This window comes from Haemorhous mexicanus, chromosome 14 (genome assembly GCF_027477595.1).
Source record: "Haemorhous mexicanus isolate bHaeMex1 chromosome 14, bHaeMex1.pri, whole genome shotgun sequence".
Taxonomy (NCBI): Eukaryota; Metazoa; Chordata; class Aves; order Passeriformes; family Fringillidae; genus Haemorhous; species Haemorhous mexicanus.
Window position 1 is genome coordinate 19130215 of NC_082354.1, and position 27412 is coordinate 19157626.

The 27412-nt window shown below is 43.2% G+C and overlaps 1 protein-coding gene across 4 annotated transcripts in view; it reads left to right on the forward strand.

The window, feature by feature from the left end:
• Positions 1-437: 437 nt before the first annotated feature.
• DIAPH2 (diaphanous related formin 2) overlaps positions 438-27412 on the forward strand; it is a 172026-nt gene continuing 145051 nt past the window's right edge. Inside the window, exons 1-5 of one of the 4 annotated variants that reach the window (XM_059859301.1) lie at positions 438-644; positions 16661-16693; positions 18946-19122; positions 19957-20061; positions 23601-23621. In XM_059859301.1, the coding sequence (XP_059715284.1) occupies positions 528-644; positions 16661-16693; positions 18946-19122; positions 19957-20061; positions 23601-23621 (453 nt within the window). In that variant the 5' untranslated portion in view covers positions 438-527. The other 3 variants (XM_059859302.1, XM_059859303.1, XM_059859304.1) reach the window with 3 other exon arrangements.

The window sequence follows — 27412 nt, forward strand, 5'->3', positions numbered from 1 at the left end:
GAGCGAAGGTTTCCATTCGATATTAGGAAGAAATCCTAACAGAAATCCTAATCCTGTGCGGAGGGGGCGGCCCTAGCAGAGGCTGCCCAGAGAGCTGCGGCTGCCCCTGGATCGCTGGGCGTGCCCAAGGCCAGGTGGGACGGCCATTGCAGACACCTGTGCTAGCGGCAGGTGTCCCCGCCCATGGCAGAACGGGCAGTGCACGGCCCCTCCCATCGCACCGTGCCATAACCCCGGGCCGGGAGGCGGCCGGGCCCTTCCCCGCTCCGGGCCGAGCCGGGGGCGTTCCGAGCGCCCCTCACGGCTCCGCCATTTGCTGCCCGCTGCCGCAGGGCGCAGGCGCGCGCCGCCCGCTCAGGCGCGGTGGCTCGGGCGCGCCGTGCGCGTGCGCGGCGGGGCCGGGGGAGCAGCGGAGCCGCCCCGGGCGGAGCGGGAGCGGGCGCGGGCGGCCCATGGGGCCGGTGCGGCCGTGAGCGCTCGGCTCGGCTCGGCCCGGCTCGGCCCGGCGGGGGCAGCCCCGCGGAGCCATGGACGGACACGCGGCTCCGGGCGCGGGCGGCGAGGAGCCGCTGAGCTCCGGCAGGATGAACGCGAAGCGCGGCGGGCGCGCCGCGGAAGAGGAGAGCCGGAACAAGCCCAAGCTGGTGAGCGCGCTGGGAGGCGGGCGGGGAACGGCCCCGGCTCGAGCGGCGGCAGCAGCCGGGGGCGCGGATGCTGTGCGGGGCGAGGGGCGTGGGAGCTTTCCCGGGGATTAAAGGCACCGCGTTCCGGGCTTCCGTGGGGGTTCGGGGGCTCCCGGAGAGGCAGCGCCCAGAAGGGCCGGGCCGCGGTGCCGCTGCGCGGGGCCGGGTGGGCGCTGAGCGCGGGCGGCAGCGGAGTTCCCACGCTCCAGAGGGGACAGCGACAGCGACAGGGACAGGGACAGCGCCAGCGCTGCTCCGCAACCTCTGCCCCGCTCCGCGGCCGGAGCCGGGTGCGGCCGGCCCCGGCTGAAGCATCCAGAACGCGGTGATCGTGATGCAAACCACGTGCTTGCCAATGGAAGCTCTCACTTAATGGGAAAACAATTTCAGAAACTGGGTGGTGTCTTACGGGTTTTTTGAACGTAAATCTCGTTTAGGACTGTAGCTTGCTTATGATGGCTGTGCTCGTTGATTTTTTTACGGCAGACCTGATAAATCAAAATATATGTAGAGTTCAAGGCAGCATCACTGGGTTGTGTCACAGTTTATACATGCTGCAGCAAAAACTGTAGTGTGACGGTGTTTACCTTTGGTTGTTTACATTTGTCTGTTGCACGTGTTGAATCGACCCGATTTAGCTCCGTTCTTGCCGTATTTCCAAGAGCAACAGTGTAGCAGACATTTGTAACTCCTTGAGTCTTCTCCTTGGGGAGGGTACTAAAGTTGCAAACTTTATTTAACCTGTTGCAAGGGCTTTCCCCGAAGCTGGTAAAATTAAGTCAGTATTGAGGTTCTCCCACTATGTGTTCCTTTAGTGAGCATAGAGCTTTTGGATAATCAGCCTGACAACTTCGGTTTGGGTTCTTGTTGTTTCTTTGGGGTTTTTTCTCGGTTGGTTGTTTTTTTGTTTGTTTGTTTTTGGTTTTTTTTCTTTCTTTTTTTTTTGTTGTTGTTGAACATGAAGTTAGCGTTTGGGGAAGTTGGTAAATATATAACGTTGAGGCACAGAAAAGTTACTGAAAGTGGTAATTGTTTCAGAGGATGGCAGTCAGAAGCCTGAATGCCTTGAACTGCACTTGTATTAAAATTGGCCAAGTGTATCTTGGCAAAGGATAAGCAAGTGTGGTGTCTTGTTTTGTTTCATGGTGTTATTGGAAACAAACTCATGTTTCCTCACATAGGATAGACTTTGCATAAACATCACCTTGGGTATGTTTATACTACCTCTACTATTTCCTGCTAAAGAACCTAAGAAGACTGCCTGAAGATTCCTGCAGGGAACTGATTCAAAAATCACTCAGGGAAGTGCTTCTCTTGGTAGCTGTGAACATAAATTTGAATTTTGCCCTAGCAGAAGAGAACTCTGTTCTGATAGAAACACATAATTTGAAAAATCAAAGTGAAATGAGCTCAAAATTGGTTTGAACAGGATGACTATTTCCATTGCATGGTCTATTCACTTATTTTAGAATCGCTAGAATAAACTTGCATTGTTCTGTTGAGTGGAAAAAAGAACATTATGTTAATATTTGACTTCATTCTCAGCAGTATGCATTTGTTTCTTGAGGGGGTGGATGATTGCAGTCCAGCAGCACCCTGGTTCAGAGCAGGGATATGCTGCTCACATCAGAGCCTTGTGAAAGATAGTTTTGCCCTGGGGGAAGTGACTGGCCTTTGGTGATGTAATCGAGTGAGTGGGTTGAGTAGGAAAGCAGATTTTTTTCACTCTGGACATGACACACCTGACACAAAGAGAGATTTACTTTTGAGGGAGAAAAAGGGCTGGGATTCAGGTGTGCTTTAAGTTGAGTTGGGGTGAGTGGGCAGCCAGATTTACCAATGATTGCCGTGGGTTTGACAGGGAAGAACAGGCCTGTAATCAGGGAAAGGCTTCATCCATCATACAGGAGAGTGATCCTAGGAAATTTCGCTGGCTTTAAGTGGAATGAGGAGTTGGTTCTGCTGGGGTGGCAGTGTCCCCAGGCACTGGGAGAGCACTCTTACTTGCACCTCATCCCTGGTCTCTCCTTTGTGCAAGATAAAGATGTGTTTGGGCCTTGTGGCAAAGAAGCCACGCTGTTTGTGCTGTGCTGAGTTTCACTGAGCTCATATCCAAAGTTCCTCACAGCTGGGTGTGGAGATTTTCTTGGTTCATCTTTGTAACTTCCAATTCATTGAGTTTCAGTGGAGTTGCAGAGATGAATCAAGCTGCACTCCCTGTCATGTGTTGGGTGTAATTCCAGGAGCTCAGTGTGCTGAGGGGTGTGTGCCTCCTCCCAAACTTATTTCACACATCCAGGGGAGTGCTGAGCAAGGGCTTGCTGGGAGAGGCTGTGCAGCTACACACAGAGGAGAAAGTATTTTTGGTTCCTGGCACAGGAGCTGAAATTAGGCAAATCCTTGGGAAGAAGTCCAGAGGAATGATTTTTTAATGATAAAAATGGCTCTAGGTGACAGAGGGCTAGGAACTGAAGTCGTTATCCTGAGGGAAGGGAAACTAGAATAGAAAGGTGGAAGGTTTTTGTTTCCTTGTTCTCTTCATCTGAAACTAAAAGGTGTGCAGTGCTGCTCTGCCTGCAGAAGTGCAGTGCTTTGTTTGGTGGGGTTTTAAGGCTGCAGCCTGATCAGTGGCACTTTTCCTGATGGACAGGAAGCAGGACTGGGCTGGTGAGAGAGACTCTGTGCTGGGAAGGAAAACAATGCTTTAAGTATTTCTGTGTAAGACAATTGGCTATATACACACACAAGTAATTAAAGGTGGGCTGTATCAGAACGACTGATTTATTTATTTTCTGCTTTAGGTAGTTGGGAGAGGTGTTCAGGTTTCATGCAATTTGTTGAATGTGACTGAGCTGCACAATGAGAATTTAGTTCCAGTTTTTATAGTAGCAGTGTGTAAACTGGAGTATTTCACTGAAGTTTGATATCTGTATTGAGCACCTGGACTCTGCTGCTGAGGGAGCTCTGGGTTGGTGTTTTGGGGGTTTTTCATCTCTTTTTTTTTTTTTTTGTGGCCTGAGGACTAGAGGTTGGAATAAGTGCCTGATATTTTTGTCATCATTTTTGTTTACAGTGAAATGGGCAGAAAAAATTTAGATTGTTTTGGCAACCAATCATCTGATCTCACGTCAGCCCTGAGAATAGGCTGGCAGGAGGTGGCAGAGAGCACTTCATGGGTTTGGCAACATGCTAATTTGCTTGTTTTAAAGCATGCCTGTTCTGCTAGGGTAAACACACTAAATTAAGGTTGTCAGGGAGATTGCTGGGATTCCTCTGTTGGTTAATGCTTAACTCAGATGTTCTTTGCTCTCCTCCACGCTTCAGTCACATGGGAAATAGATAATTCTGTCAGGGACCTAGGAAATGGGAAGTGCTTGAGAGTGGCAGCTCTGGTTTGACAGAGCTGGGGGAGCTTACCAAGGGCCTGGCAAGTTGAGCATCTTTTTGGTGGAGAAGTTGAAGTCAGGCTTTTGACACAAGTTCATGGCAGAAGAAGGGGAGACAGAGGTCATAAAAAGGAGCTGGAGAGGAGACTAAAGGGGAAGGTGATTTGAAGGATGAAGTATTTGTTGGTCAGAGGCACTGAAATCACTGATGTTGGAGGTTTTCAAGTTCTGAGCCTGGGTAGAGTCTTTAGCATGCTGATGTGAATTTGGTGGGTGACCCTGCTTTTTGGGCTGCCCTGAGAAAAGAATGACCACAGAACCAAACATCTGAGGTTCTGTGAGTTAGCACTTGAGAAGAGGTGCTGTAACAGGGTCTGGGGTGCTCTGGGAGTGGTAGAGCACTCCCTAACGAGAAATTAACGTGGCCAGTGGTGTTTTTAATTCCAGTTCAATATCCAGTTAATATCTCATGTCACTGTAGGATTAGCAGAAGCATGTGGTGGCCAGGGCATGCTAACACTCACTGCTTTCCCCCAGGTTCACTCCAGGTCTGTGTGGGAGCTGTTCAGTGCAGGATTCTCCACTTCCTACAGACCACATTTCTGAAAGGGGCTGCCTTCTGAGTGTGATGTGGCCTTTAAAATCAGATTAGGAGAAAGATGTTGTGTAACTTGCAAAACAAATTGTGTTAGGGGGAAGAGAGAGCTCCTTTAATTGGAGAGCAAGTGGATTTGGTGATTCACCCAAGGAGCATCTCATATTTTGTTTTAAAAGCAGAAATTGTTTGTGCTTAACACTGAAGTCTTTTAAACCTCGTGAGCTTTGAGAAAAGCTAGGAACTCAGCATTCTGACTAATGTGCCATAACCTGGCATCAAACAATGGGATAAAAGTTTTTATGGAGTCACTTTAAAACAGAAGTAAGCTGAGTGTGCTTGGGAGAGGTTTCCCAGCTGAGTTGCACCACCCATGTCAGTGCAGGAGTGGAGTGATTTAAATTGTGCCTATCAATCCTTGTCAGACAGACTGTGTGCTGCAGGACCCACCAAAAAAAAAAAAGGCAGTGTTCTTCTTGCATGACTCCTTTAGATATCTGTGCACTGCATACGTGAACTATGAGTCAGGTTGAGCAGAGATTTTTGGCAATCAAATCAAATGTCTTACATTTGAAATCACAGTGTCTCTGAGTGAGATCTGTGCATGCCTGCAGAGTTCTTGTTTCAAGTGCATGCTTGAGGAAGAGGTGCACCAAATGGCTTGTGTTCTAAAAGAGTCTTGGTGTTACTAGATCAAAGTCAGGATATTCCAGCAAGTGAAGTTGTCCTGGGGTGACTTTATGATGCTCACATCCCCATTGGTCTATCTAACCCAGAAATAATTTTGAACCTTTAAGACTGGTTCTGAGAGCAAAGAGGGGGGAAGGAGAAGCACACAGACTGGTTCTGAGAGCAAAGAGGAGGGAAGGAGAAGCACACAGACTGGTTCTGAGAGCAAAGAGGAGGGAAGGAGAAGCACACAGACTGGTTCTGAGAGCAAAGAGGAGGGAAGGAGAAGCACACAGATTGGTTCTGAGAGCAAAGAGGGGGGAAGGAGAAGCACACAGACTGGTTCTGAGAGCAAAGAGGAGGGAAGGAGAAGCACACAGATTGGTTCTGAGAGCAAAGAGGAGGGAAGGAGAAGCACACAGATTGGTTCTGAGAGCAAAGAGGAGGGAAGGAGAAGCACACAGATTGGTTCTGAGAGCAAAGAGGGGGGAAGGAGAAGCACACAGATTGGTTCTGAGAGCAAAGAGGGGGGAAGGAGAAGCACACAGATTGGTTCTGAGAGCAAAGAGGGGGGAAGGAGAAGCACACAGATTGGTTCTGAGAGCAAAGAGGAGGGAAGGAGAAGCACACAGATTGGTTCTGAGAGCAAAGAGGAGGGAAGGAGAAGCACACAATTTTTCTCCCAAATTTGCCCTAAACCAGGACAGAAGCTATCAAGGGTGCAACCATTACTGAAGAGTAAAATTCAAGTCTTCTGGAACTTCTGTTGCTTGGAGTTCTCCTGGTCAGGCACTGCTGCTGACATGGAGGGTAGGGCAGGCCCGGTGCTGATGCTTAGGTGAATGCTGGAGCTTTTAATGGAATTGCTGTTAACACCGTGTGAGGTGATAGAGACAGTGATAAGCCTGTCTGTGGTAGTTAAACTTCCTGAACTACTCCTTGTAAGACAAAGCTGTAGAGCACTTCTGAACACTGCAGGAAGCTTTGCAAACAGAGCAGATTGCACCCAGGCCGGGTGGAAGGCAGCTGTGGGGACTGGCAGTGTGCACAGCAGATGGAAGTGGTGCTTGCTGAGACTGCAGGCAGCGTGGTGCTGAATGTTCAAGTGTTCAGGGATGAGCCCTGGTTCTGGGGTCACAGGGAGCTGTGGAGCTTGCCAGTGACACTGGGATTGCTGGTGGCCCAGCAGAAGGAAAAGATCTGCCTTTCCCCGTGGAGTGGGCTACAAAATGACTTCATGATTTCTGCATCATTGGCAGTTCTCTAGAAGTAAACAATACAGCAGTAATGGCTAATAACATCCCTCTGATTCTTTTCATCCTTGTCCAAATTCAGAGTACAACAAGCAATGTCAGTTGCTGCTGGAGTAACTGTCAATTTCAGTTTGTTCTTCATCAGTTTGCTTGTTCAACCTTGAAGCACAAGAAGTTAGGAAATTACTCAAATGAATGGTTTTAGCAGTTGCTTACAGCTTTTATATCATTATTCCTTAGGAAAAAAATAATGCAGTAACTTTGTTTAGGAGGAAATAAGGGTTTTTTTTCTTAAAATCAGCTATGGCGGTAGAGCAGATAATTTTTGAGAGATTGAAACAATTAAAAAAAACCTTCTTTAGTATTTGTGTAGCAATTGATAAAGTTCCAGGTAGGCAAAGGTAACTTGTTTTAAACTTGCATATTGGTTTTGTATCCAACTGATCTTCAGATGGTCAGTGAAGTGGCTTTTTGCTGCAGCATTGGAGGAGTGAGCAGCCCAAGGATTGCACCTGCACCTGTAGCTTCCTTCCAGGTGGATAGGTGGGATGTTGTGTGCACTAACACAGCCTGCAAGGCAAATGTGTTATACCTGGTCACAATAAAATGTATGGGAGAAAGGGGTGCCAGGTCAGGAATTGGCTTTTTTAGGGAGCAGTGTGGTCTCCAGCAGCCTCCCTGCTGCCCTTGGTGCTCTGCTGACATCAGTTTTGTGTGGCAGTGGGCCAGACAAGGTCCTGAAATGAACCTGTCAGAACCACTCCTGTGCTGTTTGGCTGTCTTTGATTATTTGCTGGAACCAATGACGTTGGAATTATGGCATGTTGTAACTTGGATGAATCTGTCTAAAGTTCATCCACCAGTCCCATGGAATTGTGTCTGCTTTTCAGCCCTCCCCTCCTGATCACCTGGTCATGGTGTGGTAGCAGCACAGATCTGAGAAGGATCTGCTGTGGCAGTGAGATGATGTTGTGATGTACCTCGTGATCTAAACCATGGACTCTCCTGATTTATAGAAGTGGAGAAATACCTTGGGAGTTCAGTTCTGGAACAAGCCACAGATGGGAATCTTATGGCTTGCTTCAGCTCCTGAAGGTTTTTTGGCTCACCTGGGTGTGGTAATATTTGGCCTGAAGGTGTAGTGCAGAGTGTAATGTCACCACACCTTGTGTGTTGTGTAAGGCAGCAATGTTCTGAGGAGTTTCTAGGGGATACAGGCTCCTCCCGTGTCAACAGGAACCCTTGGAGAGCGAGGGAAGGGCCGTGTCGAGGTGGTGCTTGTGGCAGGCAGCTTTCTTGTCAGGCTCCCTTCCTTTGAGTGATCCCCAGAGAAAATCTTTGGAGACAAGAGGGTATTGGAGAAAATGATGGATATGGGGAATGGCTGATGTGTCTGCTGGCTGCACGTGTTCTCTGCATAGTGTTACTAGAAATCTTTGCAGTTTGTAACAGTTTAAACTTGTGTCAAAGGGACTGATTAAAAACAATGTCATTGGGAAAGGCACTGCCTTGCATTCCTTGGTGATTTTTTTGTGTGTGTGTAAATATATATATTAACACACTTAGTGCTGCCCTACTTATTGTAGAAATATTAACTTTTCTTTTTATAACAGGACCCCATTAACACATTTAGTTTGTCCCTTTGAGTTAGAATAAATACAGAAGAACTTGCTTGAGGGTTGTGGAACTTTGAGCCCTGCTACCTCGCAGTTTAGAACAACTTAATAAATAAAAAAATTAAAATATTTGGGCAATAGTGCTGTAGAATCTCAAGCCCTGGTGCTGCAGGACTGTTGCTCTTCAGCCAGGAGAGCAGCAGCTGTGATTTTAGGTTCCAAAGGCTGAGGGAATTGCAGGATTGGTGGGTGCAGGCTGCTTTGAGGGACACAGCCTGGTTCTTGGTTCAGGGATTAGCTGGTCAAACATTAATAACTGTGCCCTGGAGTCACATGAACAAACTGCTCCATGTGCAGGCATGAAGGTGAGAGGAAATAACCTGAGACCTTGAATGTCCCCGTGGACACCTTTTGGTCACAATTAGTTGGTTATGTGCTCACAGGTGGCTCTGTATAAATTCAGTTTGGGCTCAGGGACGGTGGAACAAGACAAAATAAGTATTTGGTCAGGAGAAATGTTAGTTCTGCAGCTCCTTACTCCTCCTTAATATGGTAAGAGCTAATGATGGTTGTTAATGGCCTTTAAGGGTGCCTGTGGTTCAGTGTTTTTAATGAGTGTAGCTTTGTCAGGAACAAATACAAAGCCAACATGAGATTCATTAGATTCTAGCCCCTAATAAGAGAATACAAGCTGTTAATTCTTGTGCAGTATAAAGTTTTCTGCTTTCTTGTCTGCATTTTGGTTCTTCATGTTCTTTCTCTTGCTGTGAATTATTTTTGTCTATTAAATTTGAGTAACTTCTGAAGTACTTAGGTTTCATAATGGAGCTGTGCTGGATGTTTGCATTGGTAATTGTGTGAGTAGAGGAGTAGATGAGAACTTGACAGTTATGAAGAGTTGAAGTGGTTGTGTGTCCCAGCTGTATTAGAACAGGGGAGAATTTCCATAAAGAAGAAACACAGCAGCACGTCAGGCTGAGAATATGCCCTGGTGCCATGTATGTTTGAATTTTTGTGCCAGCCACAAAGAGGGCCAAGTTCCACAGCTGCCCCAGGAGCTGAGCCCACTGCCATCCTTCAGGCTGGCCCTGCCCCTCCTGGGGAGCCACACAGTAACTTTGCTCTGATTTGTACACACTGAAGGAAACTGCGCAGTAACAAATTCACAGCACTGAGTTTTGTTTTCATCCTCCAGTTTATTGTAGCTTGGTGGAGGTGTTCCCAAACCAGAAAGGTGAAGAGTGCAGCAGAAGGGTTTGGTCAAGTTTCTGCCTGAAATCCAGAAAGGCAATTTGCATTTTTAATATGCTTTCATATTTGAACTTCAGACAAAGCTTGGGTGGATAGGACAGGCTTCCTAAATCTGTTAAGGTTAGTATATGCTGTTCTGTGATTCAGACTAATGCCTGAATGCCTTCTAAGATAAGCAGTAATCCCATCAGTTAACATTTGATATTTCAGAAGAATTATCTTGTGAAAAACCTTTATAAAATTCATGTAAGTGTTCTGGGGTAGCCAAAGCACACTGGACACTTAAGATAAGCAATAAAAAGAGATGGTTGATCTCCTTTAGCAGAAAATAACAAAATGTCCATAATCTGTGGCAGGTTTCTCTAATTGTCCTGAATTCCAGTTTCTTCTTAATAGGGACCCTCACCTGTGCTGAAGTCAAGTGATACCATGGGATTCTTCATTATGAAGTACAATGTAATTCCTCTCTGTTCACATGGTGCTTCATTTCCTACTTCCCCAAAGGACAAATAATCTTCTAAGGATGCTGTTATAAACAGGAAAGAATAGGGAAGAGAACAGGAAGACCTGGAGCGTGACACAGCAGCTGTACATTGTTCAACCCCATATTCTTTGCCTGTTGAGGTACATTATGGTCCATGCCTGTGGAAATGATTTAACCTTGAGTTTCAGTTCTGTGAGGAAAAGCCAGAGTTCCCTGCTGTGACAGCAGCACTACTCATTTTTCCAAGTTTTAGTATCACATCATTTATTGCTGAGGGAGAAAAAAGTGGCTTTACCATTAACTTATGGTAATGCAGGGATCAAATGCTGCTCTGGTTGTGTACTTGCTCTTTACTAGTAGGTCTGTCTTGGAAGACAGACAACATTATTCTGAGAAGTTGTTGACATGATCCCTGTGACCGTGTTCCAAGTCTGCTGAGCACAGACAAAATGAATGTTCTTCACAAGGAATCCCAGCTCCTTTGGCTCACTGCACCCCTTCTGCTGCCAGTTTGTTTGTGGGCTCTGGTTTGGTTGGTTGGATTTTCTTACTACTTACAAAACAACCCAAACAAAGCAGATACACATGTTCTCACTTTCTCAAAGCCTATCAAAGGCAATCCATTCCATTCCCAAGGAACTGCCCAGTATCCAGTGAAGCTCCTGCAGCTTGCTGTGGGTGTTCTGCTTTATTTTTAAGTGCATCAGTCCTCTCCCAACAGATGCATTCTGCCAGTTTAACTTCTCGAATAGTTTTGTAGGAAAATCCAAATGCAGTCTGACACTTATTTCAGTGTTTACCATACCCACAAGAGCAAGAGATGTTCTACCCAACCACCAGCACGCAGTGAAAATCTTACCAAATCCATCTCTGCACAGAACAGCAAGAAAAGTTTGCAGAAGCTGAACCTCTCCCTTGCAGGGCTGTTGGGCTGTCCTGTGTACACTGTCAAGGAGGAAGCAAGTAAGCTGAAATGAAAAAAAAAGTATGTAAGTATTAGAGTGAAGAAATTTCTCAAAGCAGTTTCTACTTCAATTTTTAAGAAAATTTCAAACCAACTCTGTCAAGTTGCTCCTCTTGAGGGAAAGTACTTAGGTTACAACAAAAGATTAATTTCAGGTTCAAGGTGTGTGATTTTGGTTAAAAGGGTAAAAACTAGGATTGCAGTTCAGTCAGAGCAAAGGTGACTCTTGTCACAATGGAAAGGTGTCTCTTGAGGAGGTGAGGCATGCAAGGAGGGCTGCTCTCACTCCTCTCCACTGACCCACCTCAGAGCTGTGCACCAGCTCCCACTCAGTCCCAGCAGCTCCCTGGAGTGTCTCAATGAACAGCTCAGCACCTGCACCCAGGAGGGCCAGAGCAGGGGCCAAAGGTGAGCAGCAATTCAGTGCACATCAAGTGTTGCTCTCAGAAAAAATGCTGTGTGCTGCCCCTGGCATGGAAGCAAAGAGATCAATCCCACTGCTTGTATCTCAGCATAAAACTGAGATAAAGTCTGCATGTACTATGTCAGGAATTGTTTTGACATAGCTTTTCCAGTTTAACTGTTCCAGAATATTTCAAAAGCACTTCACAATAACATTATACCAAAAAAGCAAAAGCCAAGTTCCCTAAAAACTCAAAGCTCAAGTCAACCACATTTCTGAAAAGCAAGCAGCAGAGATCCAGTGCTGAGCGTGGTTCTGCTTTGCAGGAAAGCAACTCGGCTCTTTCAAAGTCTCATTTGCAAAAGCTTTAACAGCAAACTGTTGATAGTTTGAAGTGAGGAGTGGAGAAGCTGTAGAGCATTCTGAGGAGAGGCTGTGTTTTTGTGTGGTGAAATTATGGTGTCTCTAATGAAAAGCATGCTGTACCTCCACCATGCACTTTTTCCAGGTGCTCAAAGCAATCCTTGCAGGGTGCCCAGGCAGCAGAGCAGGACCCAGCTCCTGGCTGCAGCAAGGGCTGCCTGGGGAGCTCTGCAGCTCCAGCAGGGATGTGAACCCCTGTCTGATACAGCTGCTGTGGAGACTTGATGGGAAGTGTTTGGATTTCAGCTGTGGCCCTGGAAAATGCTGGGGCTTCCTTCATTTGTCTCTGCACTGGCCAATGCTTCTCAGATCAGTCTAACCTGAGCTGAGTGTCCTGCTGCCACCCTTGCCCTGTGTCTCACACTCAGCAATTTTGTTGGCTTAGACTGACATGGAACGGCAGCTTTTTGGGAAAAAAGCTTATAATTTTCCTCTGGCTTTTAAAGCTTTCTTATCAATGAGCACCAAGAAACCATTGTCTGAAACAAACTGTTCAAAACAATGATGGCAGTTTTGAGCTTCAAATTATATATGTATTTAAAAAAAGTTAGGTCAGATGTCTTCCTCAACTCCTTTTTATCTTCAGTTACAAAGCTGATGAAATTGACTGTTTGTTTACAGTGATCTATTTTTTTTTTTTTCAATTTCTGAATGAATTTGCTCTTTTGTAAAACCTCAGCCCCTGGCATTTGTGAGGAGAGTGTCTGATATGATCCCCATCCTCTGGCACGAGCTCCCTCCCCTTCTGTTGGGGAGCAGGGCTGAGGCATCTCCCAGCAGGTGATTAAGGATTGGTGCCCTCTGCTGTTAATGATTTACCAGCCTGGCTGACCCTCGGGCTTTATTTAGCACGAGGAATCATCAGACTTCTTTCTGTAGCATTGCTCATTTGTGGATGGTCATTCTCCTGGGGAAAACGTGGAGAAATTGGGCAAAGCTGGCAGCTTCCCTCTGGGGGGTGGTGCCATCCTGCCCTGACTCAGGGATGCCAACAGTTCTCCATCTGCATTTTGGCAGCCCGTGCTTCCCTCCATGCTCAGGCTCTAGGTTGAGCCTTAATTTAAAACGTTGAATAATGCACATTCAAGGAGTTTGTGAAGCAAGCAGCTGCGAGGCAAACAAGATTTTTTCCATATGGTGTCATATAGCCCAAATGTAAATGTACAACAATAGTAACAAAACCATTGGTATTGCTCAATTCCAGTGTTTTGGAGAAAGCAGATGGATTCCAACAGTCATTTCAAGGTTTTTCTGAAAGCATGGTGAATGCTCCTCGAAGTGTGAAAAATATTATGCTAAAGCAAACATTAGTAATACAATTAGTAAAAATATAATTGACAAAATGTTAGGTATACTTCATCATGGGTAAAGATCTTGAAAGGCCTAAATGAATCTGCAGTTCTGGTTTCTGCACATCAGCTTTTATATCTGGGTATCTTTTCACCATTTCCTAGGTGCCTTTTCAGATTTAATTCCAAAACTGAATATGTTAACAGATGGTTAAATTGTCTAATGGGAACATTATTCATTCTCTGAACTGAAGAACAGAGGTTGTAGGAGTGAATTCTATTTTGTGACTAAGACCTAGATTCAAGATGCAGACAACTTTTTGTACTTCAAATATTAACCAGGTTGGGGTTTGTCCCTTTAAACTCCCTGGGTTCAGGTGCTCATATGGGAAGTTATTCCTTTCCTGCTTGCATGCAAATTAAAAGGTCTTGTCCTTGAGTGGAGCTTTACCGTGGCTTGTGCAGGTGTTGAAGTTGAGGTAAATTTTAGAAAATAGCAGTATCAGCCCAGTTTAAAAAACCAAGAAAACAACAAAAAAGCCCATGAAAGTTGAGAGAAGGTCAAGTTTCAGGTTGCTACCCCTAGAGAATGAGCTCTGCTGGGAGCAGGGGGAGCTGCTCCCTGAGCTGGCAGCCTGGCTGCAGGAATGGGTGTTCCAGCACACCACGGCTTCCTGGGCATGGAGTGAAAATTGCTGATAGGTTTAGAAGTTACCCAGCTGATCATTGTTCATTCTGCACGTGGTGATCTGGGAGTTAGTGCTGGTTTGATTTTTGTGGTGAGACTCCTGAGTGTAACAATTAACATGAGAAAGTAATACTTAAGTATAATCAATCCATGTAAATGCACCTCAGTGTACAACTCATGGCCAGCTTAAGTGATTTGGAAGGTTTTATTAAAACACAAGTTAGGAAAAGGTATAAAAAGTAGCCTTGGTGTGAGTTTTGTATCAAAATTTGATGCAATCCCCTCAAGTAATGGATTTCTGTGAATGTGACATTGTTGCTGCTGTAGCCTGCATTGTTTGCATGAGGAAGCAGTGCTTTCTGCATCAGGGAATGGAGTGACCCACAAATATGTTTCTGCTGTTCTCATGTGCAAGATTTCAATTACTCTGAATATTAACTTGGCTGAGACCTTTTGAGATAAAAGAATTGTCTCTGCAGGTGCATTAGTATATGCTGTTATTTTTGTGTGATGTACTGTCATGGTCTGTCTGTGCTTATAAAAGTAGCCAGATCCACAGAGTAAACTGAGACTGGGGAGAGTGACTAGAAAATGGTATTAACTGTTGATGGACTGGGAAGTTTGTGTTTGAAAGGGAGAAGCTCTATCACTTAAATCTTCTAAGTACAGAACTATTTCAGTCAGTAGGAAATAGTTCTCTGGTATAGAAGCTGAAGAAATTCTGTGGTTTGTGTTGACATTATAACTAGGAGAGAGAGATGATCTACAGCTGTCCTAAATTGTATATGTATTTTAGATATAAATGTTAATTTGATATCCCTTATCTGCAAATGTTTCCCCAGGGATTTTTGTGAAGCCTTTTCCCTTGGGCTGCTCCTGCAAACAGGGACTCAGTGTCTTTAACAAGCCAGCAAGCTGCAGAGTTTTCTGTTTTGTGTTTCTCTGGCTGTCTCATAGATGGCAGAAAGAATAATGCTAGAGGACTACAGAATCTACAATATCTTAAGTTTCCTTCTAGGGAGGTAAACTACTTTAGGGTTATGTTCTGAAATCAGCCTGGAAGTGCGATTTCTTTGTTAGTACAAGAGACTGTCAGAATTGTGTGAGGATCTGTGGGTGCAGAAGTGCCTTGACTTTGCCTCCAGCTACTTGCAGTGTCTCTCCTACCTGTTAGATGTGCTGCTTATCTCGAGTGGCTGCTGGCAGCAGTGGAGTTGTGCACCAGAAGGATATCTGGGAAGAGTGCTTGCAGGGTCTGAAAAAATGCAGTGTGCTATCTTGTTTTAGTATTCTGTACTTTGCCCAGAGGAGTTTGAGTGACAAATGCAATATAAGTGTAGAGATGGGGTAGATGATCCTGTTCCAGCTTCTGGCAGAGATTGACAGTGCTTAAACGAGAAGGGGAAAAAATGTTCCCATACAAGTAGCTCCTAAAATGTGTGTGGAGTTTCAGAACTTCTTGCTTGCCTGGCTGTCTCTTTATTAAAAACAGGGTCAGGCTTTACTTCATTTTTCTCTGCAGTCTCAATTAAAAGGTTTATTTACCAGAGTGGTAAGTGGACATCTTAGTTTTGATTTCAAGATTATAAATGCCATTCTAAGTCCAGGTGAGGAGAATACAGGAGAGGTGTAAAGAAGGGCCTTGAGATGTGACAGTTTGGAAGATGAAAGGTTGGTGTCAACACCTGGAAGTGCAGGTGTCTGTGCTGGGTTAGGCTCAGGTGGAGCTGGTTCAGAACAGCCCATCTGGTGCTGTGCTCTGGATTTGTGACCAAAAAGAACCAGAAAGAACCCCAGTGCTTCAGCTTTTGCTGAACAGCCCTTCCCAGGCTCCAGGATTTCTGCTTCTTGTGAGCTCCCTCCAGGAGCAGGTGGGTGGCCTGGAGGTGTGGACATAGCTGGGACAGCTCATCCACAGTGACCAAAGACATTCCAGAACTTATCAGGCCATGCTGGGCAGTAAAGGCAGGGCTGCAGGGTGGGGAGGAGCAGTTTTTCCAAATCATCAGGTGCTCAGAAGCTGGGTATGCATTGGCCTGCTGGTGCCAAATGATGGCTTTTTTATTTCTTTATTTTGTTTATTCCCATCAGTTATTACATTATCTTTATATCTCAGCCATCAAGTGTTTCTTGCTTTTGTACTTCTGATTGGCTACAGGATCCTGCTGGGAGGGATTGAGTGGGGACTGACCTGTGAGCTGGGGTCAGTCCTCTCCACTGTCCCACAGACTTGTGAATGATTCTCAAATACTGTCCCCCCCCAGACCTGAACTCCTATTCATGGCTGCTTTGTGTCAGTTGAGCAAAGTTCATGAGCCAGATCCTTCTCAGTAATGGCTGTTGATATTGGTGTGCAGTATGGGTGGCTTTTTTGGCCAGGAATAAGGATGTAACGTTGGTGATTGCTGTCAGCAGGATTTTCCTACTTGGGAAGAAGTGATGGGGAGGGAGGGAGGGTGGTTGGTGCATCATCAGTTCAGGGACTTGAGCCAGCTCATCTCCAGGCTGCCGTGACTCGGGGGCCAGGAGCAGTTGGCAGGAGGCTGCAGAGGTTTGGGCACAGGAAGGTGCCTGGGCAGAGCTGAGCTCTGAGCTCAGAGCCCCGTGGTGCTGCTGACGCACTCCTGTCCCTGCACAGTCTGTGTTTGTTTTGGAAACCCTGCTGGGAGCCCTGGCTGCTCCTTTGGGCAGCACTGGGGGTGCTGCAGCTCTGAGGCTTCAGGTGCATCAACTCCATACCCAGAGGATGTGGTGCAATGGGATGCAAGCTTGCTTTTTCACAGAAAAAATGGGCATTCCATGTCCTTTTGCCTGCAGTTTTTTAGAACACTTAGTGAAATTTCAAATGCTTTTTAATGTTCAATTACATGAAATAGACTCCTTTATTCTAAAGCAGTAGGTAACATTGTCTTTTTTTCTTTGATTTGTGTGTGTTGTTTTTTGTTTTTTTTAATAGAATATTCAAATAAAAACTTTGGCAGATGATGTGGTAAGGTCTTTGTAGCATCTTAATTTGCAATGGTAACTCCACGCTGCATGCTACTTTACTCAATGTTGTGGACAAAATAACATTCTTATAAGGATATTCAGCATTAGATTTCAGAAAGTTGAGTGACTATTCCTAAAGACCTTAATTTGTGCCTTCAGTTGAAGAAGATTAATCATGATTTCTATTTGGAGAAACTTCCTTAAGCACATTTGAAATACTTTAGTAGTCCTGTGGCTATGTTGAAACTGTTACTCAACAGTTGAAGTGTTATTTCTCTTGACCTTCTCTTTACCAGTGAATGGGCTGCAGTGGCTCTTCAAAGCTGGTTGCCACATGATTCAAGTGGAACCATTTTGGGTAATAAATGTCCACTGAATGCCAAGGAACAAGTGTGTGTTCAGTAGCACTAACTTGATAAACTGACTACTTTGAAACTGGTTCCAAAGTATTTTTTCAGAAACTTGTATCAAAACTGATTTCATTAAAGTGATAGCCTTGTATGACATATATACACAAAATAAAGCCAGACTGCTTCTTTAGTTAATGATTGTCTCACATCTGAAATGAGGAAATGGTGTCTGGAAATCACACAGGAGATTGCTTTGTGTCTTTCCAGTGATCTCACCAGCAATCTCATTGAACAAATTTGGTGTTAATGAGTTACACTTGAAACAGAAGACAGTGTGCTGCAATTGGATCTTAAATGACTTTTTGTGACTGTTGAATGGTCAATATAAAACTGCACTTGGCTACAATTGGCTACAATTCAGGCTTTGTCATATCCTTGGCCTTTTCACCAGGCTGTGCCCTAATTTTAGTTCCCAAAAGTGTAATTTCAACTATTCTAATAAGGTAGAAAATGGATTAAAGTTGTATTCCTGCTTTGTCGAGGACATTAACAGTATCCTTATAGGTATTGTGCTTCTGTCCACAAGTATAAAAATATCTAAGGAAGAAAACCCCTGTACCACCCGTCCCTCAAAAAAAAAAAAAAAAAAAAAAAAGAAATTCAAAGGGAATGCAGCTTATCTAGGGATACTTTCCTTCACAGATTTAAGGTAATCTTGTAGGATGTCAAAAATAGACAACAAAAACAATGAACAACAACAACAAAAAAAAAGAAACAAAGTTCTGTGTACTCTGCAGCTCTTGCTCTAGTGTCTCCACTCTGGACTCACTAATCTAAAATGAATCAAAATTTTTGCAAATGAATCAAAATTTTTGCGAAAGTCTGTCTCCATCAGACTTTTCAGACCTCATTTTATTGTAGCCAATATTAATTTTGGTTTACAAGTTTTGGTGGAGATGACAGTGACTGCTCTGAGTGATCCTGGTAACCCTACATAAGCTGCTGTTAGATGAAAGCACATCTTCATAAGGCTGTTGAGTGCCTGAAACAAATACAGGAGTATTTGTGGATGCAAGCAGTTGTGTGAGGAAAATTGCTGTATGCCTGATGTTCTCAAATTGAACATTCATATGTATGTATATAAAAAAATAAAGACAGATATTACATCAAAAAATTCAGTTTATTCAGCATGGAGTTTTGTGCTACAAATACAACAGAAATGGCCTTATAAGGAAGGTGCTGGTTATTTCCAACATTAACCCAGTAACTGAGCATGCTTCCAGCCCAGGAGTGGGGCTTGGTGTCAGCCCTAACCCGAGAGCCCTGGCAGTGTCTGGCCGTGTGTTTAACCAGGGGTGCAGCCCTTCACCTGCTTTTCTAAAGCTCAGCACTAATTCCAGGAGTTCCTCCTCAGAGCTTTGCTTGGAGCATTAATTCCTCTACAAACTTGATTTTACTTCAGCAGGATGTTTTATAAGCCTGATGAACTTGTGAGTACCTCCTTCCCATGCTGCTTTTTTCAGTTGTCCTCCAAAGACTTACAGCTCTTCAGGGGAAGGAACAGTGGCCATGACCTTTGTGGTACCATATTTATTCACTATCAGGATAATTAGTAATGGGAGAAGATGAGCTGAAGATTTTCAAGTGCTAAGAGTTTAACCTAGCTGGTGCAATTTTGGATCAGTGAGAATTATTTAAATCCCTTTTGCATGTGACCTGTCATGAGTTTACCTTATCTGTTATTGTCTTTCTGTGCAAAGTAATCTCTAAACATTAGAGTATTTTTACTTACAGTTCAGTTTAACTCTGCTGCTTGAATTAACTAAAAACATGTGCATTGCTGCCATCCAACTGGCTGCTTTTCTCTCTTTCTATTTCTGCTTATTTTGGAATGTCTTTGCAGCGTGACAGAATCACAAGCTTCAGGAAATCAGGTGTGAAGAAAGAGAAGCCTCTCATTCAGCACCCCATCGACTCTCAGCCTTCCATCAGTGAGATCCCACATGCCCAGGCACTTGTTGATGAGCGCTGCATGAACTTATCAGAGAAAGAAGTGATGGATCTCTTTGAAAAAATGATGGTAAGAGAACTGTCCTGTTCCACTGGGTAGCTCTGCTCTGTTCAGTGGAGCTGCGAATGCCTTTTGAAGGATTGGATGAGTGTTAATTAACTCTTGCTTGATTTGCTTGTTAAGGGATTAGTTTTGAACTTTTCCAAGTAATGGGAATTGAAGCAGACAATAGGTCTGTCTCACAGACACTAAAGTTCTGTGACAAGGCTGCTCACCAGTGCTGACTGCAGGAGCATTGACTGCTCTTAGGGGCCAGTCTGAAATTACTTTGACTTTTAATGGCAAGCCTAGTCATGGCTGGTAACGACTGCATTGTATTTCATCTCTTTCCAAGTTCAAAGAAGTGTCTTAATAGATTTAATCTAGCAGAGCATTTTGACTTTCAGGCTTGTTTTAAATACATCAGTTGGAACAGTTTCAGCTCTATCCCTTCCACAAGCTGCTAATCCATGTAATAACAGCCCTCTGATTAGATAGTGCAGGAATGGTGTCCACTGTGATGAGATTTCACTAAAAACACCGGAACATCTCAAGAGTTGGCACTTCTGCATCAACTTGAGATGTAGAATTGTTGTACTTGTCCTCTGCTTTTACTTCTTGAGCCAAATTTCCCAACTGCTAACTCCCCTTGAGGCAGTTTAAATTTTGGGTAAGTCTCAAAAGCAATGAACATTGGAGGTGACAGAATTAAATGAGAAAATCATGTAGGGCAAAATCAAACAAGCACAGATAAACAGGAAAAAGTCACTTCTGTTTGTCTGAAAATTAATTAACAAAAGTAGCTTAAAAAGAACAAAGACTGCTAAAAATCCTGAGATGTGTTCCTGCTGTGGTTCTTTGCAGGAGGACATGAACCTGAACGAGGAACGTAAAGCTCCTTTACGAGACAAAGACCTGAGCACCAAACGGGAGATGGTTGTCCAGTACATTTCTGCAACTGCCAAGTCCGTAAGTACTCACCTGAGGAAGGAGCCTGGCTTGCAGTCTTGGCCTTTTCAAGCTTGAAACTTGAATTTTTTTATCTGGATTTATCCAAGAGTGGTAGGAAAAAAAAGAATGTGTGTTACTAACACACTTGTGAATGTTGCAGCTGCATCAATCTAAATGGAGTTAGTTTGAGTTTCCCTTGCTGGGCAGTGTCAAAACTTGGTCTTTTCTTGGAAGCTGTAAGAAATTGCAAATCCAGTGATGTAGAGTCATGGAATGGAACCTGAGCATATTTCTGTGCAATTTGTCTTAAGAATTTTTGGTACCCAAAGTTTCTTGGTGGTTTCAGTAGCAATCTATGTGCTAGACTCCTTTAGTGAAAGGATGGTCTGAAAGCTAGTTCCAAATTACATTTTGAATAGAAAAAATGTTTTGACTTTTCATTGATGTTGGTTATTCTCTGTAATTTAGTTGATTGATTAACCCTTCATGCAGAATTTTTCAAGCCTGTCTTCTTTAGTATGCAAGAAATGTAAGGAAATTGAAGGCTGGACACACCAACATTTTTGGGGTAGAGAAATAAAATTTCAAGTAGTGAAGAGCTGCAGTTTTTCTGCAGTTGAACTTTTGTACTAATTAGTTATAAAATGCAGCAGCATTGCTTTGTGTGTGTTTAAATTGACTCTGGCAAATTTAGAAATAAGTAAAGATTATGTTGGTGTCTGGCTAAGTGATCTTTAAGCATAGACTGCAAGCAGTACAGTTGACTTGTTGACCTTGAAAATCACCTCTGCAGAGTTGAATTTCAAAAATTAAGATGACAATGACATGCAATTATTATGCAAATGCCTTGCCTGAAACATTATAAACGTCAGTGAGGAGAAGTTTGTGTTATAATGGTGCTGAAATGGTAATGAAAGTGGTGATTTAAGTTCTGAGAGGAGTGATGTTCCTGCATGAGTTCATCTTAAAGAAATCCACAGTCCTTTAGTGTCTGCTGGAAGGAATCCAGTGCTTTAAGCATGGCCCAACTAAATGTACAAATGGCTGGAGAATTATTCAAGCTTAGGCAGTGAATGTTATGAACTAGACTGTCTTTGGGAAGTGTTAATTATGCTTTGTAAGGTTTTTATCTTCACTTGATGATCAATATTAAATCTGGAATTTTTCTTAGTATGCAGAAAAGCTTTAGTGAAGCAGTAGAAAGTAGAAATGGAAGTATTTGCATTTTTTCCCCAAAATGTAGTTGAACAACGGTGATGTCTCTCATGCACACTGCAGTTGAAATGTAGCTGCCTGCAGCCCCAGAACTGTGCAGCTGAGTAAGGAAAGCATGGCTCCCACTGCATGGCTCACTGCTGAACTGTTCATGCATTGCATTGCTCCCCATGTGTGCTGCAGCATGGGAACCTTCACAGAACTGGGAAGACATTGCCTAAATGTACTAATAATTTAAAACCAAGTCATCCTGAAAGGTCCTCGTACATGAATGTGCACTTTGGGCTTAAGTCAGCACCAGTGTGGATATTTTACACATTGCAAAGTGTTTTTCCTAGAGGAAAAACAACTCATGTTAAAGTCTGTGTGCTTCAGTACATCCTCCTTGCAATTGAATCACAGCATTTGAATGGAATCTTTCAGAAATACACATTGCCTTTCTGTCATGTTATTCTAATTTAACTTTGAAATAGCTAGCATCTTGATCGTTAAAAAAAAGAAATTAAAATACATAGGTTAATTTTAAAATGTTGATTCGGATCTTATGGTGGTGCCCAACCTCATTTTCACTTGTAATTTCATCTTCTGTTTAGTGCAACTACTATTCTGCTCAATGAATTCAAGCCCTACACAATCTTTACTGCATCATGAATTGTCAAACTTTCCTTTCTTCAGGGTTGTCTTCCATGAAAATGCTGGTTGCATTCAAAATGATCTGTCTTTAAATTTCCTACCTTTTTCTTTTGTCACAGATAATTATCTGTCTTCCTTTTTTACACTGCAAATACTTGCACCTTCTGCTTAGAGCTCACAAAACATTTAACAGTTGATGTGACTTTTCTTGCAGTTCATTTCATGTTTGTTTTAATTAGGCTTTTGAGCTCCCTCCCTTCATGTGAAAATATCACTTTCATTTGCTGATGTTGTCTTAACCAAATGATTTTCAATTTGGTGCTTCATTTTCTCTGCCTGTGTGCTGGCTGCAGCATGTTGACCATGCTTTTCTGAAACACTTTTCTTCAGAGTTCTGAGAAAGGAACTTTGGGTTTCACTGGGTGCAGAAAGTTTTCCTTGGCTATGGAGGACATGTAGAAGCTGATGAGCTGGATGCTTTCATGGGAAGTGATTTTCTGTGCTTCTCATTCCTTCTCTCACTTGAAGAGAAAGATTGTTGACCATGGAAATTATACCTGAGAACTGGTGAAGGCTTGAAATGCTGTTTCAGAAGTGACCCCAGTGACATTTTGTGCTGTACTGAATAGTTGAACGTTGGTGAGAGGAGGAGATAATAGATTAGGAGAGGAGATTGTCTGGTGATGGCAATCTCTTCTTGCCCTTCTAGGGGAAACTTCTTCAGGAAGAGAAGAGTTGCTTGTGAAAGACTTGCAGGGACTTTTATTTCTGAAAGAGTTCTTAAAGGAAAAATGGAAGAGAAAAGAATAGCAGATGAAGCAGGTGGAGGCTGAGCAGAGTCAGTCCCACTGAGATCTCAGAGCAGAGCAGTGGTGAGCAGGTGAAGGTGGCTGTGCAGTGGGCTGGCTGCTGGCAGCCTGCTGCAGGTGAGCTGAGCAGGAGAGGCTGCACTGCTGGATGTCCGTGGTGCTCCCAGCAGCCTGGGCATTTGTGCAGGGTGACAGAACAGGGCACAGATGTGTGCCTGCCTGCAGTTACCTCTGGGGCAAGGCACCTTTTAGTTCATGAATATAGAGATGCTGTTCCATGGTAAAGAGGAGATGGCATTCTGAAAATCACTGCTTAATTATCCATGTAATTAAAAGCATCCATACTGAGCAGTTGAATAAAAATGTCATGTGAGATATTCTGAAATGCAAGTTGGAGTTATAACTGTAGGCTATGTTTTTGATTATGAAAGCTTAATTAAATTCAGTGGTGACATCATCTAAACAGATCAAAAGCTCCCTAATAAAAGCAGTTGTTATACATACAAGGAAGTCACTATGCCATTAGTGTGCTCTCAGTGTCATATGTAAAGTATCTGACCTGATAATTTTCACAACTGGCATTTTTAATCTTTCAAGATGTAGCTGACAAGACAGGTATTTAGTTATTTGTAGGTAAATGTGTTAAATACTGCAGATTCAGCAGCAAAACATAAGAATTTGAGATGGTTGCTCCTCCTGGAGAGCTGCTGTTTTCCTGTAGAGAAACTCTAACCCCTGAACAGGTTGATAAAGTAATAAAAGAATGTAGCTACTACTAATGATTAAACACTGAAAAATGTGTGTGCAACTACATCCTACTAAGTTCTGTGCTGTGTTTATTTATGTATTATTATTATCTTTTTTACACAATAACCTCTCTTGGCTGACCACTGCATGCAGATAGTCGGAAGTAAAGTTCCGGTGAGTACGAACACGAGAGTTTTGTTTTCTCTTATGAACTTCCCTTTTTAGAGATTAGGCTGGAATAGTTTGGACTTTTATCTGGGTTGTAAAAGTTCAGTGGGCCCAACTGAATCCTTGTTTTATCAAAATAATTGTCAACCACCTCAATCGTGTTGATTTTACCAGTATGAGATCATTGCTTACACTTTTGAGGGATTTCTTCAAGTTTTCAGGAGTCTGATTCCAAATACTTCAAACTCCCTGAGCTCATCTCTTCATTATGAGCAACAAATACAATTTGAGCTTGTCTTGCCTTTTATTGAAGGCAGGCACTTGAAATTTAAAATTGACAATATTTGGCTTACTTCATTCTGTTTAGATGGGGAATTTTTTATGTTCTAATTGTTGTTATTCATAGCTTGTCTTGGAAATGCCAACTTCAGCAGATCAATGTGACAATAAGATTGATTTAGAGGATTCAGGAGGTCAATATGTTTAAGATGAGATCACTAAGAGCATAATTTATATTAAGGACTCATCTACATTTTATGTTGTTTGCATTGAATTCAAATATTATAGATAAATACTTGATTTAATTTGTTGGAGTGAGTTCAGCAAGTTTGTTTCCTTGTATATAGGATTTTTTTTGGGAATAATTACATATGGATTTAAATTAGTAGTTGAAAACAAAAATGTTCTTTTAAATTATGGATGGACTTGATTTTTGATTACAGCCAAAACAGGCTTTTCTACTTAGGTTGTATTCAGTAATTAAATTCTGTAGTAGAAATAATAAAGAACAATCTATGACTTCAAACTGCCCAATCATCAGATGTAGTTAGGTTTTTCTCCTGCACACTAAATTCTTGTATGTTTTTCTCTTGGCTTTGTTATATTCAGAGTGGCCTTTAAAGAGACTTTTATGTTCAACCAGTACTTTTTGGTTTTGTGCACACCAATTCTTCACACTGATTAGGTTCTTCCCCTCATTGAGGAAAACATCTTCATTGTGCTTATGTATTTAAAAGTATTTGATTTTTGAGGGGACAAATTATTAATTTTCCAGTTCAGTGTGTTAAAACCAGTTTCAAAATAATCCCTGCTGCTGTGTAATTTCCTTTTGGTGTGAATTAGCCTGAACAGCTGCTTTGTGGAGAGGCTAAAAAAAAGCAAGCTGATATTGCTAATAAAGCAAGCTGCTGTTCCCACAGTGGGTAGGAGGAAATTCTAAGATGTTTTCTTCCCCATGCTTTTGAGTTCAGGGTCTGATAGAGAGCAAGAACAACTCTGCATTAAAAGCATGTTTTTGTGCAAATAACTTGCTAAATACTAAAATAAGAAGTGCTGTGCCTGGTGAATGGCTTTGCATATCATTGCTTAAAGAGCTCTTGCACTCCATGTGCTTCTTCCAGGGTTCATCCTTTAGGATCTGTTTGCTTCTGCCAGCACCTGGAGCTGTTCCCTTCAAGAGTTACAGATCCACTGAGATCAGGGAGGAATTCTGGGATGCTCCTGGTAGTGCTGTTGGGTTGTAGAGATGGCAGAGAAGAGGTTTCCCTGTTCATGGGAACTTGGGAGCTTGAACTTACTTGAATTTTACATGGGATCCTCAGCACTGGAGGGTCTGCTGTGTGGTGCAGGCTCTCATTTGAGTTGGCATCAGAGAATCATTCTCTGCCTTAATTGTAGCACTGAAGCTGACCAGTCATAAAGGAATTGCTAAGATTTTCATTCCTGAGCATTGGTTTCATCTCTGAACATTCTGATGTGGGACCCAACCCTCCTCAGTTTCTTTCTACTTCAATTTTGCTTCCATCTTTATTAGGTGTTCTCCTGTAAAACATTTTTCACTGAGACCTTACACCTCAAAGTAAATGAGAAATGTTTGTATTAAAATCTGATCCATATAAAGACATAGCAATTCTCAGAAATAGTATTCCAGTCAAACTCTCTTTGAATAGGGAAATAAAAGAAGTAGCACCTGGTTCAGCTTTGGAGTTAGCATGGCTAGAGGTGAAGTGGATTGAGACTGAGACATTGATTGCAGGGAATAACAAAGTAATCCTGGTAAGCTGAAAACTCTCTGAAAGATTTCAAGAATGGATTTTTATGAGCTGTCTTGAGTGACCATCCATTTTGAAGGAGGAGGAGGATGAGGAAGAGGAGTTGGTTCCTTATTGCTGTGCAGTTCAAGGTGCTTTTTAAAGATCCAGTGAAGACATGTGCCTGTCCTGCAGGCAGTGGGAAGGAGCCTTAGCAGAGCAGGCTGCCAGTTCTTTTTGAACTGTTGATCTATTTTTTAGGGAGTCATGGCTCTTCTGAAAATAAGGCACTAGGCAGAGCAGAGGTGCTTCACCAATGGCCTGGGTGGCACAGACAGAGAAGGCAGCAAGATCCCACCTTGGTTTAAATATGAAACAAAGAGTAGCAAAGACTTGAGGTTGCCCCAGTCTGAACTGGAGTCTGCTGTGGAGCTTGCAGCAGGCTGCAGTGGAAGGACAAACTCATCTCTTGGGAGAAGCCACTGTCTTGCATTCTAGAGAGCTGTTCAGGGTCTAGCTGAACAGGCAGTGACATTGATTGAAGTTGCCATTGCCTCATCTCTGTACATCTTGTGGCTCTTAGCAGCATTTCTGTTCTCGTTTTTACCCTTTGGGGAGGGGCTGAAATGACATTTGTGCCCAGCTGGATCTGCACTGGGTAGGTGATGTGCACTTTGCTGATTCCCATCCATCCAACGGGTGGGATAAAGCTGTTCCTTTTCCCTAGTTCTTTACCTTATGGTCCTTCAGAGTGATGATTTTTCTGAATTTTGATGATTTTTGATGTATTAATCTGATTTACAATCAGCTCCTACTCCTAGAAATATAACCTCACCCGTTTATTCCTTTTTCTTTTGGTGGAAGAGCATCTCTTTGTTGAGGACATTGATGATGACTGATTCTAGTCCCTTTATATCCTTCTTACTCACCTTTGCCTTGGCCCTTTGATGTGATGCCCAGCTGAGGGTGCTTTGCCTGTCAGCAAGGAACAGCTTCCAAGCTGACACAGTGCAGAGGACCCTGATGTCTCACTGCAGTCAGTCTGTCCTGGTTTTGTTCTGAATCTGGAAGTACATTGTGAACACAGTTCTGGTTTCTGCCTGGAATCTGCCTGGGTCACAGTCATTAACTTAAATTTAGCCAAGTCATTTTGTCATCAGCCATACTTAGAGTATTTTTGGAAAATGAATGGTAAGGATTTGAAGAGAGCAAACCAGGAGCTTCAGAAGAAGTGGAGCTTTGTGAAAGGGAGACAAAAGATGGAATATTTGTGATGGAAGTGATACAATTAAACCCAAATGCATATAAATCCTCTTCTAGGACAGGCACTTGATACTGCCTTTGCACCCATGACATCTTTATCAGGCTCTCTTCAGCAGACCCTTCAGAGCTAAGGAGCTTTAGGAGCTGCAAATGAATCAAAACCACTCTTCTGAGATAAGCCTGCTGCAAGTTGTCAGAGCTGTACGAAAGATTAGTTGCACCTTTTGGAAAAATGTTTTGTCTTGTTCAAGAGTTTGAATACTAAAGCTCTAAAAACTGATATTCAGGTATTTAATAGTGAAATACTGTGTAAGTAGTTATTCTTCTGTAGTGGCACTTCAGCAGGAGGGAGCTCTTTGTCAAATTTCCTGTATGATTTTTTTGCAGCTAACAAGATCCCCTAGAGATCTCTATTAAGGGTCAAACATGAACTGTGGTACAGCAAAAATTGGCTCAGGAATTTGCATGAACTGGGGTTTTTTGTATGTCTCTCTTTATGATTGT